The 23,118-nt window shown below is 37.5% G+C and overlaps 1 protein-coding gene across 1 annotated transcript; it reads left to right on the forward strand.

Annotated features, from left to right (window-relative positions):
• Positions 1 to 3,714: 3,714 nt before the first annotated feature.
• spsb1 (splA/ryanodine receptor domain and SOCS box containing 1) lies at positions 3,715 to 22,566 on the forward strand. The gene is made up of 3 exons (XM_067446276.1): positions 3,715 to 3,959; positions 15,232 to 16,113; positions 20,977 to 22,566. The coding sequence occupies exons 2-3, from the start codon at positions 15,420 to 15,422 to the stop codon at positions 21,102 to 21,104; spliced, it is 822 nt and encodes a 273-aa protein (XP_067302377.1). The 5' UTR covers positions 3,715 to 3,959; positions 15,232 to 15,419; the 3' UTR covers positions 21,105 to 22,566.
• Positions 22,567 to 23,118: the final 552 nt, after the last annotated feature.

Below are 23,118 nucleotides of genomic sequence, written 5' to 3' on the forward strand. Positions count from 1 at the left end.
AGGAGTTCAATGATTATAATCCCAACAAAAATAAATAATAACTTTTCTCTTTTCCACATCACCTTCCATTACCTTCCAAAGCTGCTTTCAATGTCAAAGCCTCTAGTAGAAACATAAAGCAAATAATCAGGCTGGAAAAATGAGGCCTAGAGTCCAGAGCTTATCGGGATAAAATGGAAACAATGAAGTCCATATTTCACTTAAATGCAAAAATGTGCATATGTTGACTGGCAATTTTCAGTTTAAACAAAGCTTACATAAAAAAATAAATCATCTGATAATGAATGCCAACATGTGCAATAACAAGAACAAAGATTTAAAACTACTGTACACCAGCAAATACTTTAGTCCAAACTAAGCAATCCAAGAAAAACCTCTTGAGTCTGAGAATAAAATAGCAGCCTCTCAAAACTTCCTGTTTTATAGTATATTTCTGCTGTGCCAACAAAGCAAATTATCGGTTCACCAGTAGGCCTATGCCAGTCCTTCATTTCACAGCATGGCCTCACTTATGGCTTCCATATGAAATAAACAGCATATGCTGGAGAAAGTTTATGCAGCCTGCTGGAAGAATGACTCAGTGGACAGGGAGAGCGAATGTGTCAGAGCATTATGTGATGGTGGGATTAGCTCACAGTAAATTTCCTTTTCCCTATGACACGCTACTCATGCTCACATTCCTGCAGCTCAATTCCAGTTCCTGAAAAGAATAAGGTGCTTGTGCAGAGATGTTTGGAGCACTGCTGAGGAAACATAGCAGGTGAGTCACTCGGAATCAAGCATTTGTTTGTTGCGTGGTGGTGGAAAAGGGGTCGAGTCTACAATTGTGCAAATATTATACAGCTGGTGTTCAAACATTAAAAATGTGCTTTTCTGTAAACAAGAGAAACTGATATGAAACAATATGGATTCAGTATATGATGTAAAATCATATAAACTCTTGTTTGGCACGTCTAAACGCAACAATCTCATAAACATTTTAAAGGAAACTTTAAATTTCCTTCTATAGAGTCCGAATCTGACTACGTAAGACATTTATATACTTTAATATGGATGGCTTGCTGAGCGGGAGGTAAAGAGCTACAATGAATGTGTTTTCTAGGATGAAAGGTAGCAGTGGCTCTTAGTGGTTGTCTGGCTAAATAAAAACTGAAAAAGTTGTGCAATTGTGCAACTTAACACACTTAGTTTGGCATAAAGGATTTAATCACGTAAATGTAAAACAACTACTACAACACAGAGTTGTACTTCAGGGGTCCCTGAGGTACTATACAGGGTCCATATAAAAAAAATATATAAAATAAAAACACATAATAAACCTACAGTTCTAACTATTTGAAAATGTCTTACTTAGGCATTCTGTATCTAACCTCCGGTTTCACAGCTTAAGCTAGTCCCAGACTAAAATGCATGTTTGAGCTGTTTTAACTGAAGGCAACTTGCACATATATTAAAATACATCAGTAATGTTTATAGGGCATGTTTATAATTAAACTCCTGGCTTAATCTAAGTCCTGTCTCTGAAACCAAGCCTATTGTAATAGAGTGGTGCACTGATGACGTCTTTTTTTGTGTGCCAAACCGAAAGTTAGCATCACCCTGGTTGCCTCGACAAAAACTCAATAGGATGTGTTTGTATTAGCTTTCGGATGATTGTAGAAAATAATCTTTGTGACTATCAAATGCTTATGATTCTTACATGTTTGTTTATTGTAATAATGTTAAAAAATGAACACAACTTTTATGAATTATGAAGCATAAATACAATCAGCAGAAGTCAAAAGCTGACCATAAACAAACTACACTACAAAACCTCAACGTCACCATCACTGAGCTTCCGACAACTCTTTCAGTCATTGTTTAAAACCAAACTAATGTCTAATGTGCCTAAAAATGTCATCGCTGCACCTCTCTATTGTATGATGAAAGTTATTATAAAGTGTTTCTGAGTACAATTAGCTTTTTATTTATACTGTGTGTGTGCAGATACTGGTACTGAGAAGGTTTAAAACCTGTAATTGAACTACTGAGAAACAAAGCCAACCTACACTAGTGCCAGAAAGACCAATAAAACAAAAGGCTTTGTAAGATCTGGGATTTTGTCTGTAAATAAGGTGCCTTTCGGCTGTGCGATTATCCTTGGCATATCAAAGAAGCTTTGAATTTGTGAGTAACCAGAGTGAACACAAGGGGACAGTAAAAGACTTTTCACATGTCCTTTGATGCTATTATGATTAAGACGAGAATGTAATTCTTAGCGGGATGCTAGTTTGAAATAACTTTCTGCTTGTTTCTACTGCTCACCTCTTTGCCGAGGTCTACATCTGAGGGAAAACATCCACTCCTCCCTAAAATAGAAGAGACACTAGCAACCACAGAGATGGGCTCAGGAGGAGTGATCCATTGTGTAAGGTCTATGGAGGAGTTATTACTGTGTCTCCAGACAGTTCGGGTTGCCAAGATGCCTCGTTGTCTGTTGAGTCATATAGAGAGGAGCCACATGAATCAGTGTCTTCAAGCATGGAAATGCAGTCATCACACAAAAGGGTGCAACAACGGTCAGAGTGCAGTCAGACTGAAAGTGAATATGAAAGTGCAAATATTACTGGGATTGAAAACAAGGCTGTAACCAAGTATTCAAGATTGGGGGGGGTGACCAAATGTAGAAGTTTAAGAATCCCAGAAAACCTATATAAATGAATCACATCTCTAAATATTGGAGGATATGGATGCGGCCCTTAAGCAAGAGACAAATTATACCAGAAGACCTATCGCAATAAATAAAAAAATGTCAGAAATATAAACACAGTAACTATTTATTAAAAGGCAATATTTACCCATGGAAATACAAAACAAAACTTGTTTTTACCTTCATATAAATCTGTAACTACATAAATCAAACAGTATAGCATATTTCATCTTTCAGCATTTGTTATAATGATTCAGTTTAATTAATTAAATAAATTGAATATCTATATATTTATGCATAGTATTTATATTACTTAATAATTAATAAAATAACTAAATATAAACCTCTAAAAAAGATTATGAAATTGATCAAATTTGAGATGGACATTTATCTGAACTATATAGAACAACCAGTGTAGCATTCATTTTTCAAATCATTACATTGAATTTATTTAAATAAAGTATCCATGTTTTATATATGTATGTATATATATATATATATATATATATATATATATATATATATATATATATATATATATATATATATATATATAACCAAACTGTTACCTAAAATATCTTAATTTATGCATAATATATTAGGTCACATGATAAAGCCCTTAATAATTAAGAATATTATTAAATATATGAATTGTTAGGAAATAAACAAAACAGGAAGTTGCTAAAATGCACAGCAACATCTTAAATATATCGAGCCATTTTATAAATTTTGGTGGAAATTTGGCCATTTTCCCATAAAAAAAAAATGCCAAGGTAATAAAACACAAAGTGAACGAAATGATCCACATTGTGACCTCTAGAACATGGAGGATGAGTCATGGTTCACAAATAAAGATTTTTTTTTTTTGCTTTGCTAACTAATAGAATTACAAAGTATGGACTGGGTAAATTAAATAAAAGAAAGAGAGTACTTGCGCATCAATGTATATCTGGCATACACCAGTACAGAGTGATAATGCCATTATTATGTAGTCCACAATTAGCAAGGTTTATCAGGGGAAATGAGCTAAACAACAACAGCTCAGCTCAATTGGGAGGGACGTTCAGCAGCAGCTGGGAGCTATTTGACCACGTGACTGGAGAGATGTTTCTGTCGCTGTAGCAGCCATCATTTCACCCAATACAAGTCTATGCTAAAAAAGACAGAGAGGAGGTAGAGTCATGGATTTCCACGGGAATACCGACTGAAAGGAACATACTTGCTCCACTCCTTCGCCTATGTTTTATTTCCCGGTGTGGATCCGTTGCAGGTAACTTAGGGTCTGAAATTGTTACGATTTAACATTTGCATGTCTATTGTCTTTGCTGTGTGTTCACATGCATACATTCGCGTATTCTCCAATCTTTTCGAAAGCAAACATCAGTCGATGGGCTCATTCAACAAGCCGAATATATAAAACGTGAAATGCGATATAAACGCGCTAGTTCGTGGCACCTTTCCTAATGCTGTGTAAATAATACATTAGTAGGCTAGTCTATGCACTTAAACAACAAATGCTTCATGCGTTTGTATTGGGTCTAAAATATTATGTATATCAACAGACACCTTTACGCTTCAATGTATCTACGCTTAATAGTTTCCTACCCAAGATAAGTTTGGCAGCAGATATGTGTCTGATTATTATGTTGTTCGTTTGTTACACTATCCTCTCTGCGAAAGGACAGGTAACGTTAGTCGCATTACTATGTAGCTCAATGCATTCATTTAGTTTGTATTTACTTGAGAATTGTGCTAAACAGCAGCCGTTTAAAGTTTTATTCCACGTCCTTTAGATGTTTGGCCTAGAGCCCAGACAATGCTGGAGAAGCTTTACTTTCGTTTTAAGGTCTTAAAGACCTAACGTTAGTCCTAGCATAGGTGTGGAGACATTAGTGTTTTAGCTATCTGCACTTATTTACTAGGCTGCTAGCTAAATGAAAAACAAGCTCATCTTTTATTTAAAATTATTAACTATATCAGGCCCGTTTTTCTAATTCTTGTGTTGTGTTCCAAGAGTGCTAATATTTGGTATAGCACTGCAGTTTGTGTAATATTATCGACTTTTCTTACTGCATAGAGGGAAGAGCGTTTATTAAGTCATGTTTTCTTTTTAAAGTCAGTGTGTTCTTTCGTGGGTATTTACCTAAAGTGAGAGTTGATGTTTTCATTCGCGCCAACCGCCAGGATCTCTCCGAGCTGGTTTCTCTCGCTAGGGAGCGGGAAACTTGAAAACCCGGAGTGGAGCTAATTATGGAATTAAAGTGTAATTAGAGAGAGCTTTGAGTAAAGGGGAAATCTTTACTCCGCTCCAGTCAAATGAATTCCAATCCGGCCTTTGATCGGTTTTGCTTGGCGAGTAGAAAATTGCTTTGGCTTCTTTTAGAACTATTTTCATTGGCAGAGAAGAAATTAAATAAACTGGTCTTTTTTGTCTAAATGTCAACTGGAATTTTTACTTTTTATATTATTTATTTTTTTACACATTTTAGCAATAATCTATCACGCTCATGCTGCATACTTAAAGATACAGTTGAAATGTAGCTTTTTTTATTTTTACATGACAACGTACTAAAAATATGGAAATGTATTTACTTTTGAGTTTTTTGCATACAAGGTTATTAAACAAGAATCCCTGTTCTCACGGATCTGTGAAAAGATTAAAAATGCTGTTATGCATGCCAGGCAAGTAGTTGGCGACATTATTTTGTAAAGAAACACCTATAGACTGAATTTGTAAATATGCATGACAAATTCATGATTTTGTCAGGTACTATTCATCAACGATGTACTAAAAATTTAAATGTTTTTCACATCATTGATCCACAAAAACGATTTTAAACCAAACGGCAACCCCATGATCTCTTGAAGCTAATACGGAAGTAATGTAAACTGCAATTTCTAAACTGGCCACTACGGACAGGCTTCAGAAAGGAGCAGAATCTCACTGAGCCCCATGTTAAAATTCCCAACTTTACGGCAGAAAAAAACATGTTTACAGCCTAGTACAAATTGTGGTTTTGGTCTATACGGCTAATTTTGCCCTTCAGGACAACTCTGAGGGGGTGATTTTTTTTTTTTTTTTTTTTTTTTAATAACTTATTTGTTTACATTATATATAAAGCCTTAAAGTTCTGCATAATTAAGGGAGTGGTTACATTGAGTGGCAGGGGAATAGCCATTTATCCACCGTCTATAGTCATTGCATCACATAAGCTCCGCCCATAAACTCCTGCCCGTTATCCGCGAGTGACATGCGATGACGCGCTAGCAAGATGGAAACGGCCAACTCGCCCCTACTTTACGCTTCAGAACGGCTTATTCAATGGGTGACGTCACAGACACTATGGCCTTATTTTTTTACAGTCTTTGTTTGAAACACTGTATTATGCATGTCAGGCAAGTAGTTGGCAATTTCACTTTGTAAAGGAAAAACTACATGGCTATGGACTGAGCATTCATGCACATAACATCACAACCATTTTCACACATTGTGAAAAAATGTTTTTGTAGTTTACACAGGGACGATAACGAGGCTATTTTCAAAAACCTGCACTTTAAAACCCATTTTCAAAAGTTTGCATTTTCAGTCCTCCAAAATGCCATTGTTGTGTAAATTTATGGCCAAAACGCGTAAGTTTTGTTTTTAGTTGAAATGCTGTCATAAATGACCCCTAAGGCTGGCCACAAACTTGAAGATTTTAATCCAGATTTTGGGCTTGATTTAGACTGGGTAAACCCAGCCTGATCTGCCGGCTATTTGATTTCGCCCTGCAGCTCAGTCTGGAAACCAGTACATTAATTTATCCTGCTTCTGTTACACATTTGCGGAAATAAACTTAGTCGTATATAATGCTTGTTTTTCACGCCTCTTGTGCAGTACAAAATACAGAGCAGACTCCCCAGACAAATGTTCAATCATAAATTGAGCTTGTTCTTGTAATCGCCGGACAAGGCCTGATTTGCAACCCCCACTGATTTGGTGGTCGTGACTTTGTCCAAAAAATCCTCGATTGTGTGGTGTCATTACAATCATTTCACTGCTACCTACTAGCGTGACAAGCCAGACCCACATCAAGATGTTTGGTCTGGAAACTCACCATAGACAGGGCTCAATCCGAAAGGGCGGGATAAACGGTTGTCTTTCAAACTCCCTCTGCACGCGATAGGATAGCGCTACAACCAACCAGAGCAACGAAGGTGAAACAGAGCTTGTTGATAGATTAAACATTTTCCGTATCCGGTCGGCAAAACTTCGAACAAATCTTCCCTTTTTAAGAATGACTTTAGTGCCTTTCTTTGTTGTTTTCTCAGAGTAAAGCTTAACTCCAAGTCTTCCAGAGTCGCGGTCAAAGCTGATTCGAAAGACCGACGTTATCCAGTTTCTGTGTTTACTAGAAGCACGCAAACGCAACTTGGCCGTCATCATTAGGGGTGTTCGATTCCAGGTTTTTTGGAGTCGACTCTGATTCCCCACTCCCACTATGGGAGTCTATGGAATCGACTCCTTGACTCCATTTACTTCACATCAAAACAGGGCAAGAAATCAGAAAAAAATAGCTGTTGTTACATATTTAAATTATTTCCCCCTGACACAAGGTCCTAAAATCCTCTTACTAAAACCACACACTTTAAGCGTGGCTGTCCAAATTAGTCCAATTTAGCGATGACTTTAGTGGCTGTCATGTTTCTGTATCTATTGCCAATAATTTTACATAGGAAAAGTCATGAAAAAAGATGTGATTGTCGAGTGATGGCGCTTAACGCACATGATCATTGTCTTAAAAGGTGAGTTAAAGATACTAGCCTATACATAAAAAAATGCACACTATTGATGCCTTTCTTCTTGATGTCAGAATTGTATGAATGTATTACGTCAGTGTATTACCTCGCAAGCCACGGCTCGCTTCATTTCATTCACTGATTGCTTATAGTGCACACAACTGCCATGCACTTTAGATGAGAGATTCAGTAAAAAATCAGTAAACGAGCGATTTCGGACACAGCAACAGAGTCGACACAGAGAGTTGATTCCTGTACTGGAGTCGACCCTGACTCTGGGGCTATTCAGAGTCAAGGAATAGACTCTTTTGGAGTCGACTCCCCATCACTAGTCGTCATTATGGCCTCGCCCACCGACTCTATACACGATGTGATTGGCCCGGCAAGAGTTAGGCGAATACAGCTCAGAAGGGTATTGAGAGTTGCTAGACGACACTCGCGGGCAGATTAGATTTGCTGCCGCTAGGTTGCGTCTAGATTTCTAGGTAAGCTACCTACCTGACAATCCCAAAATGTAACTATATGTTGGACTCTTGATTTATGGCTGCCTCTGACATGATGCCAGTGATGGCCAATAAGAATGAGCAAGTTTCACCAACCTGATGTTGCGTGTGCATATAGCTAAAACTTGGCAGCCACAAAAGTGGAGCATTGAGAAAGATCACTTTCTTTTTTTTATCCTTTGTTTTCCTTCCCGTAAAACAACTCTAGTCACGTTTGATCTTGCGAGTCTTTGCGAGATCTCATCTCATTGTGAAAATGTTACTACAATCGACAGGTGTGATCTCGCAGTCAGAGCAAATCTATTAGTGTTTGCATTCGGAGGATTGTAATGCCAAAAATAATCCCTTCTGTCTGTGATCCACTGCCGTTACACATGAAGTTACCAGTTTTATTGTTGCAACTTGAACTTTAGTTTAGTAACTATAGTTTGGTGGAAACCTGTATTTGGAATGTTTTTTTTTCATCAGTGAGTTCTAAGACTACCCTCAGAGACATCAGTTCAGTATTTGATGCCCTATTTAATGTCAGATTATTGTGTGGTTGATGTATTCAAGGCAGATTAATCTTTCCTTCATGTTTGTAAGAACAGTAGGACTGATTTTTCTCATCTCAGGAGGGTGTTAACTGTGTCTGTAGCTCTCGACTGAACACAGATGTTGTAGGCCTGTGTAACACGTAACTCCTCTGAGTCTCTGCTGTAGAGGATGTCCTACTGAACTGACCTGGATTACAGCAATGTGAATTTTGTAATGTTGATTATTTGCTCATGCTCACCTTCCCCTTCACTAAGGGTGCTTGTCTGGGTTGAGCTTACATTAACATGGAATGGGCTATATTTTAAATTAAGAGATGGTTCTTTTGTGGTTCTCAGGTGGTTGATTATCAAGTGTGTGTGTGTAATGTTATATAAAATAACTGTTTTCTAATTTAATTAAAAAAAGTAATTTGTGATTGGAAAGCTGAATTTTCAGCATCACTACTCCAGTCTTTAGTGTCACATGATCCTTCAGAAATTATTCTAATATGCTGATTTGGTGTTCAAATTCGTTTTTTTCCAGGATTTTTTGAAGAACAGAAAGAAGTTTAGAAGAACAGTATTTATTTAAATTGTAAGTCTTGTAAACAAGATGTCTTGTATTGCTTTTAATCAATTTAATGAGGGCTTGCTGAATTGAAGTATTATATTATATTAAAGACAATAATACTTCACACACATTACAGTAGTTCAACTCTTGTTTAATCTATAGCTCCGTCATATTGCCCTGTGCTTTAAACATTCAGCAACATAGCATGCTCTTTCACTATCACTTTTTTTTCAGGCATCGGTAATGCTACCAGTGTTGTTGGTGCAGGCATACACCGATGTACGTTCTTGGACACTTTGTTTGACCTGATACCCTCAGAGGTAAATCGATTGCAGTGTCTGCTGAGATTAAACCTGAAGTTACACAAGTCTGTATGTCACTGCTGCTGCCCTGATCTTTATTGCATAAACTCTCTTACTATCCCAGGTTTCCTATAACATCTCTCTGTGCACTTTTCTGTGCAGTAAGAATCACAGGTTTGGTTCAGTTTTGGTGTGAACTTGCAAGTCCTTAGTTTTGTGATATTTTTAGTTAGCATATGTGTCTGTGATTCTGAATAAATGTTTTGTTCAGAAAATTGTTTGTTGGCATATTTATTTTCACTTCAGTCAAGGGTGACTGAGACTGTTTGAATAGCTTTTGCTATTTTGTTGTTGCAAACTAAAGCTCCCATTACTCTCTGATAAATGAAGATCATTGAGATTCTTTGTGAAATGTATGAGCTGTAGTTCTATTGGCTATGTTACGCTGAGAATTTAATTTGCTTGCATAAATGCACTAATTTGGTTAAATAGCTAATTGGGCTAACAATTTTGCTGGTCTTGACATGCAGCCGTTACTGTAAACTAAAGCATGCTGAGCTGTTGTGAATCTATTTTTAGGTTTAGTTTGAATTATAGTTTTGTCTCTTTGTTCAGGTCTGTGAAGGTCAGTGATGAGCATGCATGGGGATGTCCTATTTGGAAGAAAAATGTAAATCATGAATTTAATTTTGTGTGGTGTTGACAGTCCTCTCTAAGTGTTTCATATTCTATGTTTCTATGATTCTATCAGTTTTTTGTACAGTATATTCCTGTTCTTGTAGTCGAGTTGAAAACATTTTTTTTTTTTGCTTGCATGAGGTGGTTTTTCAGGCAATTTGGAAAAAAGAATATTTTGCAAAATTGCAATGTAAACCAGTTTTTTTTTTTTTTCACATTTACAGGTCACTTTGCGTTCATAAACATTGATCATTCAGTTGACAGTAGACAAGATGTGATAGACTTAAATATGATCGGTTTATGAAAGATATGATTGAACTGATAGAACACCAATGCCTCATAACTTATTCTGTTGTTGTTTTTTCCATGCAAGCAACTTATTTTTATTTAATTTGAATGGCCAATTTACTTGCACATGCCAGAAGACATACTTACACATTTAAACATTATACTAAATTGATTTAAAATGTATTATAATTTTACAAATGAAGTGTTTGTATATGACGTTTTGTTTATATATTAATATGAATAATAATTGTAATTTATTACTGTTAAAAATATTTTTAAAATAAGAAATATTACCATTACAAGAACATTTTCATAATTACAAATTAAAAATAGAGTATGTCCGAATAAATATAACAATATAATTAGATATATCAGACTATACATCAGATTACACATACATAATACAGATATTTACAGAAAACTTATTAATAGGTAACTCAGCAGTTTTTTTTTTTTTTTTGTCAAATATGCAGAAACCCTATGACCAAAAACATTAGAAAGGTCTAAACCTAAGGAGTTATTTATTTAAAAAAAATATGTATATGCACATTTGCCTCAGAGAAGTAATATAATGACGATTAAACATGACGACAATAAACACGACTGCAGCAAAATATGGTTTGTTGAGTTCTTCAAGCCATCTATGGTATTTTCATAATAATAAAGTATATTATAATGCTGTGCTGATTGACATGGACTTCATCCCTCTATAGAATGCTATAAAATAGTGCATCGTCTGCCTTATTCTGTGATGAGAAGCCACATCAGCTCACAGACACTCGACTGACGATATGAAGTGAGGTAAAACATATTATGAAACATTGTCTTTTGTTTATGGGTTTATTAACAGGTTTATGAACGCTTCGCTAGTTTGTGAAGATGTTTGACTCCTGTTGCTTTTTTCAAGCGCACGTTATAAGCAACTCAAATTCGCAGTCTTTCAGATGGGCTCCTGGTCAGAGAGCCGCTCTTCACTGACTCACTGGGCATTTATTTATTTAATTAAAACTGCAGCCTTTAAGCTTTCATAATCGCACATTACCCAAATCGCGATTGCGGTTCGATTTCCATTAATCGTGCAGCCCGAGTCCCAAGCCAATATCTGCCTAGGAAATCGGCTAGTCTTAATCTGCATCGCTATTTGTACTCGTTGTGCAGGCCACAATAAATAATCATTTATTTTACTCCGGACATGCTAACTGGCGACATAGGATTCCATTCATTAAGCTAAGCTAGCGGCTACCCTGGCAAACTAAAAACCATGCATACACTGAGACAAATGCTTTTGCCCACATATCTAAATGTAGGAAAGAAGTTGAATAAGCCCTATTTCTATAAACGGTGGAGTGTTCCTTTAAGGTTGGTGCTGGGTTCTAAAAATCTTAAACTAATGGGCCATATTAATGTAGTTCAATTATATATTATTCTGTCTTTGTTTCAATTGTTACTCATTTCCAAAATAGACTTGTTGTTTTTTTTGGTGGGGAGGACCATTTCCAAACAAGAGGCTTTCCATACCATCATGGCAGAAACAGCACCACCCAAATTTGTTCTCTACATGGGCCTACATGTGTGTGTGTTTCTGTGATTTTTAGCAACGTTCAGAAGTTTCCTATCAGATTGCAGTATGGATGGTGTATATATCTGTGAGAGGTGTTGTCATTTTCAGTTCTTGAAACGGTTCAGCGCTATCATGATGGCACCTGTTGTGGCTCTGCCTAGAGCTGTTGAACTTGTCTAGTGGGTGAGTGGTGGTTAAGAGTGCTCCAGTTATTTCATAACTGCTGCTTAGACGGCTGTCAGCCCTACAGAGCCCAGCTGAACAATATGATTGCTTTAATCCAGGGTGAGTCTGCGTTCATGAAGGGAGTGTCAATATAAAAACGCCCTTTCAGTACAATCAGATTTTAATATTCCTCAAACTTGTTCTCACTGTTGATCATTTCTTTTTTTTGTGTTATTGTCATTGTGTCTTTGGAAATTTCTTTTGGTACTTAATGTCATGTAAGCAATTGTATAATGCATGTTTAGAGTTGACAGGAAAGTGGAAAGAGTGAGAGAGAGAAGGGGGTACTGGGTTCGGGACATGACCCAAATTGAACCCTAACCCAGGTCCCAGTGAGCACAACGGCTCCTTGTGTCTCGTGAACAATGTGCGACCCACTGTGTCTCTGTTCCAACATTGCTTGATATTTAAAACAATTTTATAATATTATTTCTGCAGTTCAAACTCCTGTGTTTATGCCACTTTCATGGTGTGGTATATGTACCCCTTCAGATGCAGCTTTTTTACCAACAAAAAACCTGTGAGAATATTTTAATGATTTTAATTTGAATGTCTTCTATGATTTTGTTAGTCTCTTAGGTGAGAAGTCATCATACTTCTTTAATCAAGCAGTGTTAAATGGCAGACAAATAGCACTTTTTCACCGTCTGCCCACTGTCTGAATAGAGCATCTGTGTGACATTTGGGTTGACACCATGATTTGTCGTCATCTACTTTCTCGGTCTTGCTTTGCCCCTCACTCACAGCTGCCTGCCAGATGCCTCAGTTTCATGATTAAAACCTGTTGAAGATAATGTCCCTGTTTTAGAGTAATGTCTGTCATCTTGCAAAAACATGCTGCACCTTTGGAGAAGTGAAAAATGCCCCAGATGATGGCGAGACTGTCAACCATTGGAGATTTTGGAAGCAATATTGTAAGTGAAATCGCCACTGGTTGACAAATTTTCACAATGCCATCATTCAGCAATCAACAGAATAATACAGTTGCTGTGCTATTAAGTCAGCTGTTGTCTGAGTTTGTAGAGGAGGGGTAGATTCATTTGGCTGAAGTGTCTTAAGCCTAGGCCGAATCAAGATAATCAATGGGGTGTTTTCTCATTAAAATTGTACAAAATGTTCAAGATTGAACTAAAGTGACCAAGTAAGTGGGACGTCTCTGCATCCAAGTAGGTGAAGTCTAGGGAAGCCCAGTTTTGCATAAGTATTAAATGTGGTCAAGACAAAAGCCACCACTGTTCTCCAGGTCCAACAAATCCACCAGAACCCCCATCACGCATTTCAATCAGCTCTACACATAAGGGGTCGGCATACCACCTGCAAAGTCCCTCTCATAACCACCCAAAAAACAAAACATTCGAACAGTCAGGTTGTTGCCATGCCAAGCAGTCTCATTTAACCCATCATGCAATGACGATCCTGTCGGTTCGTCGATCCTGCCGGATGACATTACCTCGCCCTATGTAATAATGTGATATCGCATTTAAAATGATCACGGGTTCTAACAGATCCGTAAAAGGCTGTTGTCTGTGTGTGTTGGTGCTTTGCCACAGAGCTTAATTGCTCCCTGCATAGAGAGTGTGCAAATTAACATGTTTCCTACTTTCTAAAGGTTGGACAGCTATTGAAGACTGTATTGTTTGGCATTCACAAACTTGCCACCCACTTCTTGGTGTTCCTCTGCCTTGGGTAGGCCTGCGGCAGAGAGGCGTGACCCATTTAAAAGGTTGTTTACTTGTATCAGAGAAAGGACCAAGATGCTCCTCAATGAACTCTTGTCTACAATTCAATTACCCTTGGGGCCCTTCAGCAGCTCATTATGAAACGCTGTTTTCAATAAGCAGTTTTGCTTATGCACTGTATAGGAAGAACTTATGACTTGTGGACGTAAGTCAAAGCGTTCTCTTTTTTTGTTGTTGCTGTTGTTTGCAGTAGACTGTCCTAATTGTTGAATATCAGATTTAACAGTGATGTAATTTAGGAGGGCAGGAATTGCGTTAGAAACCAGGACATTGGGTGGGGATTTCACACACGGCACTGGTATGTCTAGTGTCTAAGCATGTCTAATGAATTTTTTCTTTTTCCATCCTACATCCTACTAGCCTCTTTTGCCACTGACCCTGTCTGTGGAATATTGCTGGCCTGAACATGCGATTTTCATTTAAAACATTTCGGCTCTGTATTATATATTCTTGAAGCCAGACTTTTTATTGCTCTTCCTGTTATCTTCAGACTAGACGAGCTTAAGAGGAAATAGCCTGCCGTTTTCCTCTCCCTTATATCCCTTTATTTTTAAAGGTCATTGTGTGAAGCGTCAAGAGGAGCGGGTTAATTGTGGTAAAGCTAGAGACTTACTTCTCCTCTGCATGTCATGCGACGTAATAGGACTCTGAAAAGTGCCTTGGACCAGTAAACCATATTGTAACACACACAAGTGAGGCATTGAGCATGCAACTGACAGAATGATACAGTTACTGTGCTATTAACAGTCCACTCTTGTATGAGCTTGTAGAGGAGAGTAGATGTGTCTCAAACGTGGACATAATGAGAACCCCCCCCCCTCCCACTCGATTATCTTAAATCATCATAAATCTTAAACCAATATTGAGATAAAGTTACATTTATAACAAAATATCTGCTTGTATGACACATACATGATGCATGTACTCATTTCATGGCCTGATTTCATGGTGTGTAGTAGTAGTTTTAGTAATTAAATTCATATTTATTTGTATAGTATTTTTTTTAAACAATAATACACATAGTTTCAAAGCAGCTTTACAGAAATTGTTTTAAATTTTATATCTTGACTGTAAAAAAAAGTGGGGCACAATTTACAGGTGCTTTACCTGTATTTTTTAATAATGCATTGCATTATAATACATTATATTAATACTGATACTGGTCATTCATTATTTTCTTTAACATGCTGTCAATTTGGATGATTTTACTTTTGCATTTATAATTAGTTATTAAACACAGTAATTTATAACTGTAGTAGTAGAGATGATGATACTGTTGTTAGTAGCAGTTATATTGTGTTATGGGGAAAAGGCAGCAGTAAAAATAGATTTTTGCAGTCATTTAACTTTGCCTTTTTTATCTCCCTTTTAATCTCCCCAGGTGAGTGTAACTAGCAGCTGCTTTGACCTGGTTTTCCAGCAACCACCGGCATAAAAACAGCGGCCTTGGCCTCATTATTGGTGGAGGGGCATAGGTGAAGGAGTGGACCCTGACTGCCCTCTTTCTCTGTTATTTGCTTTGTTTTGTGACAAGAGGGGGAGTAACGTGCTAGTAAGACCACCCAGAGCATGGGGCAGAAGGTTCCGGGAGGCATAAAGACTGTGGATATGCGGGACCCGGCGTTTCGGCCTCTCAAGCTAGAGCTGCAGGCTTTAGACTACACCAAGCCTTCCCGCCTGGATATGTTGTTAGACATGCCATCAGCCTCGCAGGATGTCCAAGTTCAGCACTCGTGGAACAACGATGACCGGTCGCTTAACATCTTTGTTAAAGAGGACAATAAACTCATATTTCACCGGCATCCTGTAGCGCAGAGTACAGATGCTATCCGGGGCCGAGTGGGATACACACGGGGACTGCATGTGTGGGAGATCAGCTGGGCCATGCGCCAGCGGGGAACCCATGCCGTTGTTGGTGTGGCGACTGGTGAAGCCCCACTGCATTCTGTAGGATACACTGCACTTGTAGGAAACAATAGCGAGTCCTGGGGCTGGGACCTGGGACGTAACAAACTCTATCATGATGGCAAGAACCAGTCCAGTAGGACATATCCAGCTTTTCTTGAGCCAGATGAGACCTTTATTGTTCCAGACTCATTTTTGGTGGTCCTGGACATGGACGAGGGGACTTTAAGTTTTATTGTCGACGGACAATATTTAGGGGTTGCTTTCAGAGGACTCAAAGGAAGGAAGCTATACCCTGTAGTGAGTGCTGTGTGGGGACACTGTGAAATCAGAATTCGGTACATCAATGGACTTGATCGTAAGTATCACCCTTTCTTGTTTGAAACCGTTATCTATTTTGCATGGCTTCTCCAATCGTCTCTTGAATAACAAGGCTGCCTCTGCTTTAAACATTTGAAAGTGGTTGGAGCTAGTGTGTCTATGGAAGGATTTGATTCTCATCCATTAATTATATGAAGCCAGCTCCCTTTACCTGATAAAGACTGACATCCTTCATTATCTCACACACATCCTGGAAGCTAATCATTAAACTGCCCTTTTTGCTCTGGGCAATTTTTCCTTATGTACTTAATAGATTCCACTACTGCCTGAAGTACATTTAAACAGACATTCTCCATTATTTTAAAGAAACAAAATGTAGCTTTTCCTTAACTTTTGGGCAGATTCGTTTAAATGATGTGAGGCCTATTCCTGTTTGACAGAAGTCTTCTCTGGCTTCTCAGTGGCTAAAACACTTTCTTTTTATAATATTTATATAAAATGTATATATAGTTTTGTAGAGTAAATCGGATCTTTTACACCTGGTAGTTATAGGAACTAACCTCCAAGATGGTTCCCTTACAACCAAAGTTCCCCTAGGGTCATTTTCCTAGTTGCATTCACACCGCCAGTAGAAACTCTTAAGAGATGTAAGCCTCTTTTGTTGTTGTGACTTTTATTGTGACTGCACTGAGAACGCCAGTTCTGTATTCATTAGTTTACATTCCTGTCTAATACGTTATTAGAATAATTATACAAAGAAGAAAGTAAATGATATTATAAAATAGTATATGAAAGTATTAGCATTTGTTGTGTGATTGATGTCAAATATCGCTAGCTGAGCAGAAATACATAATCACGGTTTGCTTGGTCCCCTCACAGTTGCGTTGGATTTTCATTTTAACGAAAAGGTTGAGGGGTTCACCTGTCACTGTTTTCCATGTTTGTAGAGTTTGTTTGTGGAGTAAATGTATAGGCTATAAACTGTGTGTTAACACAGCTTTTTATTTATTTTATTGGCCGGTGCTGGTGTTTCGCATTCGGACAATTAGCATGTGCTTACATATTCTCTGGTACTTCCTATTGTGCTGGCTTAGACCCTCTGAAGTAGGAGCTAATTTAGTAGTTCCCCCAAAAGGAGTTCCTTCCTAGAATTAAAATCGTTTCCAGTTCCTGTGGTGATAACACAAAAAGCAGGTTCTACTTCCGTTAATTCTAGGAACTATGGCTGAATCTGAAATCGCCTAAACTCTCAATCACTATTCCCTACATTAGTCCACTAATACAGCTAATTGGTGTACATCGGCTGTACACTCGTTATTGCGGTGCAATGTGGGATAGAATGAGTGCACTCAATGTCCACTATGGTTTCGAAAACCAATACAATGGCTGTCCCTTCAAATAATGCCCTGCTTGAGGGTATAGGGGGAGATTTTTAGATCAGCCCATGAAAATGTTCCTCTGGTGTAAAAGAAGAACTGTTTAAGAAACTGTTCTTTTAAATTTCACATTGGCCATCATTAAAATATCATATCAGCCAACCTGTAGATCAGGAGTGTTTTCAAATTGAGTACTATAGTGTTCATGGAAAATTTGAGATGTTTTCTTCATCTAATTTTATTTTATTGACGTCATAGATTTAACAATAATAAATTATAACCTGCTGTTTTGTTTAAACCTTTTTTTCTATTTAAAAAATAAATGTTGTTATAGCTATTTATGGCAATATTGCTCAGTAGAGAGAATATATGCACTGTGTATTTGATGCAAATAAATTAACTGGCCTTGCAATTTTTTAACTTTGGCAACATGTCGTATATTACGCCTTAATATTTTACTTGCAGAGTAAAAAATCTTTATACATGCGTAGCTGCCTTTTTTATTTTAGGAACGGTTTGCCTTGTCATATTATAACATAATTAGATTGAAACTCCTGCTGTAGATATCAATATTTGATCTCTGCCATTTTTTTAAATGTATTGTTTAACTCTGGTATATGGATTTATTTATAAAGGTCATGGGTTTAAAAAATTAGTCATTCATTCATACAAATGAGAACTAGCTAGCATGAAATGTCTTCTCATTATTACTTCAAACTTTAAGTTTTATTTATATAGCACCTTTCCAGAGCTCAAGGACACTTTACAATAAACAAACAACAATAAAGCCAATTGACAAACAGAGTAGACAGAACAACAGTAGGCAATTGAGAGTGCAAGTACAAAAATTGAGAAATCGGAGTGAGAGAAAAAAAAACAAAAAAAATTCTAAGACCTATAACATTCAGAAAAGAGGTGTGTTTTGAGCATGGATTTGAATTCAGAGATCGTGGCAACAAAACGGAGTGATTGGGGTAGAGAGTTCCATAATTTGGGTGCTATTACACTGAATGATCTGCCCCCCATTGAAGCAAGGCGATGCCGAGGGACAACGAGAGTTGGAATCAGCAGATCATAGAGAGCGAGTAGGGTTGAAGGGGAGAAGCAAGTTACAGAGGTAAGGGGGAGCAAGGCTGTGCAGAGACTTAAAAGTGAGAAGAAGAATTTTGAATTTAATATGGTAAGACACAGGACGCCAGTGAAGATCATGCAGAATTGGGGAAATATGAGCAGAGCGTTTGGTGTGGGTGAGTAGTCTGGCAGCAGAGTTCTGAATATATTGTAATTTGGAAATGGAGCTAGCTGGTAGGCCAATGAAAAGTGCATTGCAGTAATCAAGACGTGATGTGACAAACGTATGGATGAGTGTTTCAGCATCAGAGATACTGATAAAGGGACAGAGCTGAGCGATGCGACGTAGATGAAAGAAAGCTAATTTAGTGACGGAATTAATCTGAGAGTGGAAAGATGAAGAATCAAAAATTACACCAAGATTTTTAACAGTAGTAGATGGTTTGATAAGAGTGCCAGCAGTCTCACAGGTGAAGTTGGTAGGAATTTTATTAGTGAGTGATGAAGGTCCAGTGAAAATGATCTCAGTTTTGTCCATGTTGAGTTTTAGAAAATTTGAATGAAGACAATCTTTTATTTCATGTACACAAGCAGAGATTTTGTCAGTTGTGAATGATAAAGTGGATGTACAGGTAGTGTATAATTGAATGTCGTCAGCGTAAAAATGATATGACGGCGTAGAATCTCACCAAGAGGTATTATATAGATTATAAATAATAATGGCCCAAGAACGGATCCCTGAGGGACACCTTGCTTCAGGGGGACAGTGGGTGAGCGGAAATTCTGAATATTTGGATATCAATATTTGATCTCTGCCATTTTTTTAAATGCATTGTTTAACTCTGGTATATGGATTTATTTATAAAGGTCATGGGTTTAAAAAAATTAGTCATTCATTCATACAAATGAGAACTAGCTAGCATGAAATGTCTTCTCATTATTACTTCAAACTTTGGCTGTTTTGCCTGTAGTTTCTTTGAATCTGACTCATTTCCTCAATCCATCATGCTGTAATGAGTCAGTTTTGGAGGGCATTCTTGTGACGTTATCATTCTGTGGTAATATAATGAAAGGATGCAGGTGAGGGCCAGACTTACTCATGTCTGGGCTTCTTGGGACAGCTGTAACCCACCTTACTCTGTGGAAACTAATGATGCCCTTTCCAATGGAAAAATGTTTTATCACCTTGATGTTTTGCATGCAATCAGTTGATGGAATGACTCTTAAATGCCTTTCCTGAGTGAGCCATGTGTAGCAACATTTATTAAATGCCAGATTTTGGGAAGTGTTGTCGCTGCTGCCTTATTGCATCAGTTCAGGACACAGGTGTTCCCATTTTTAGAGAATTTCCCTCCCGTCTCTGTGTGAGAAGAGTAGCCAGAGTATTACTCAGCCTCTGACTCCAAGGCCTTGGCTTCCTTTTGTATCTGTCTTGTCAGTGACTTTAATGCATTCCTCGTCATGCTTGTGGTCAACAGAGGTATAATTGCACTGTTATTTATCTCTTACATCACTCTGTTTGGTTTCCCCAGTGTCTCGTTCGCAAAAGTGTGCGTTTTATGCAAGTAATCTCAACATCCGTGCAGGTGGTGCTGTGTGTGAAACATTCTAAAATCCAAAGTACTTGGATTTGTTATATGGCTGGACTAAAGGGGACCAGTGGGAAAACTTGTAATACTTTAAGCCAGGTGCACAGTGTATTTGTAATTTTTTTTTGCCACAATTTCTTCTTTCTGTAATTGTAAAAGAGTTAAATCTTTATTAGCTCAGCATCAGCTTATTAATTGCTTTTGTGAGCTAAGATTCATGAATAATCATACATGCATGAATATTTCTTCAACTTGTAGCCATGCAGCCTAGACTTTTAGAAAACAAAATCTAACACGTCCATCTTTAAACTAGTCTATGAATTGTGCATGCATCTCCAGATTTTTATATTTATATTATATGAACTGTAGAAAGCCATAAATTCTCACTTTAAGGTAATTTTCACCACATATCAAACAATGTATTGTTTGAGGGCCTATCAAAATTAGCAATATAAATGCCTAATGTTACTCTTTAAATGTTACTTTTTAATTGATGATAAATCCATTTCTGAGAAAAGTGCCCACGCTTGAAGAAACGCCTAAATATGCAACAAAATCTTGGTATTCTTTAATTATCACATTACCACGCTCTCTACTAAGAATAAGCATGTTCGCTCCTCATACGCCTAGCCACAACAGACTCATGGCACTCCTAACATTTGTTAACAAGGTTTTGGGTTTGTGCTATACCATGTTTATTTATGTAAATGAGGATGTCAGAACATAAAACAGCTTGCCTGACACTCAACCCCATCAAAGTCTTACTGGGAAGGGCAGGCTACATCCAGATTTACAAGTTTACAAAGTATTTGTGGGTGATTGTTGCTAATTAATTTCTCTCTCTCTCTCCGTTTCTCCCTGTAGCTGAACCTCTGCCATTAATGGACCTCTGTAGGCGCTCTGTACGGGTCGCGTTGGGGAGAGAACGACTGAGTGAAATCCATGGACTGCCCTTACCTGCCTCCCTTAAAAACTACTTGCTCTACCAATGATGATAATAGTGCCTTTTACAACCAGTCAAGGCATAGCAACCGCCTCCGTTTCTCTCTGGGATTAATCATCTGTCTGGCAACTCAAGCCTGTTTCATTACATCTTTATTTTGGTTTCGGTGCCATTCTCGGTCACTGGGTATGGTATCAAATATATTTTTACAAATCAGACCAAGGGTGTCTCATGCTTGATGCTTTCAGGATCAAGTGTGGCGTCATCTCGTTTTCGTTCGTATACTGGAAATCCATCTGAATACTTTCGCCGGAAACCTGTGGCAGATATGAAAACAAGAACCGTCCTCTCTAATCATGGCTTGGTGAAACTTCAGCTGTTTGTCAAGGCGTTTTTCTTTTATAATTGTTTTTTACGCCATTCTTGTTTTCTTTCTTTCTTCTTCTTTTTTTTTTTTTTACAATGAGATGTTGGCAACTTTCTTGTATCCTGTCATTAATTTGAGGGTCCACATAGTGACTTTTCAGGCAATGCAAAATACATTTACCTTCTCAAGACCTTTAGGCCTAACAACCAGCAAGTTTGTATGTTGATATTGACATTTTTATATGTTTTTCAATTGCCCTTACCCTTGCGGTCAGTGTAATAAAGTAGCTGAGTCAACTTCCGATCTGTGGCCAGCAAGTTGATGACACACTCAAGGGAAGGCAATGTCTTCTCCTGCTCTTGGCAGGTTAAAAATAGCCTGGTTTTAGCTGTAAGTCTGACCGTCTGGCCTGGAAAAAGTCGTTGACGTCTGTCTGTGAGGGAGGGGAGGAGAGTTGAGAGACTAGCTTTCATGGAAACATCCACAGCTAGCATGTTATGCTAGCTTTTTTTTTTTAGTCCCTCAAAGTCCCTCACCTCTCTTAACACTGCAATATCTGAAGTGCCTGGCTCATGATACTGGTATATTAAGAGAAAGCCATGATTTAAAGTCCTTTTTATATTAAATTTAAAGATAGCATCACTGTGAAACTATGTAGCATACATTAATCAATAAGCGGTTATATAGCTTGCTTCCTGTAATGGCCCCTAAAACCTGTGAACACCCATCCCACAATTACGGTTTGCAAGTTTTATTCTTGAGGAGTGTTTGTTTTTAACCTGTTGATGATTTGAGAAAAGCAGGGATTAAATCATGACACTGCTGTGTGGTGCCTTGTCTATGACTTGATGTTAAAAGCGGCACGCAGGCAAATGTTGATGTTTCTTTGCTCTGTTATTTTAAAGTCGATGCAGAGAAGGTAAGATTGCCAATTATTGTCATTTTGTTTTCCAGATGTTTTTTTCCCCTCATTCTAGTCTTTTAGATGTGTAAGTGTAGTTCATGTTTGGCAGACATTTTGCTAAGCATGAGGGGGATAGTTTGGTTCCCTGTTTTTAAACCCGTTCTGCCTGCAGACCACCATTCTCTTTGTATTCAGTGATGTAGATAATATTGGTAACTATCTAATAAAGTTTATTATTGACATCTGTTTTCTTTGTGGTTTATGCTTTTATACCCCATGAAATTGGTTTGTTCATTAGTTAAAGGGATTATTTACCCAAAAGTGAAAATTAACCATTAATTTGTTTCTATTGGTTGCTTTATAATTTGTAACCTTTTTTCGGTTTCATATTTAAATGTGTGGTTTGGGTGGGATGTATTGAATTTTTTTAATTTAAAATTCGCATTTAGATTTTACGGCTATAAATCATGATTTAATTGGGTTATCGTTAGGGTGAAACGTTTGCCTTTTAGAGCATTTGATTGGATTAAAATCTGTGCAGTGCAGGATGACTCGATTGACTTTTCAGAAGTGAAAGAATATATATTTAAATGTTTTAAGGATAAAACTAGATTTTGCTTTCTTTTAGCATGGTATACAATGGATAACATTTCACACAATCAGTTGTCTTGATTTTTTTTTTTTTTTTTTTTTTTTGTATGCACTTAAACATCAGAGGCTGGCTGAAATTGATTTCAATCACAGTCACAATACAAACAAGCTATGTCTTTTATCCCTCTGCTTGAAAGAGCT

The sequence above is a fragment of the Pseudorasbora parva genome, chromosome 6 (genome assembly GCF_024679245.1).
Source record: "Pseudorasbora parva isolate DD20220531a chromosome 6, ASM2467924v1, whole genome shotgun sequence".
In the NCBI taxonomy this organism is placed as follows: domain Eukaryota; kingdom Metazoa; phylum Chordata; class Actinopteri; order Cypriniformes; family Gobionidae; genus Pseudorasbora; species Pseudorasbora parva.

Coding starts and splice junctions, on each gene's coding strand:
- spsb1 (XM_067446276.1), top strand. CDS start 15,420: ATGGGGCAGAAGGTTCCGGGAGGCATAAAGACTGTGGATATGCGGGAC. Junction 16,114..20,976: donor GTACATCAATGGACTTGATC/GTAAGTATCACC, acceptor TTCTCCCTGTAG/CTGAACCTCTGCCATTAATG.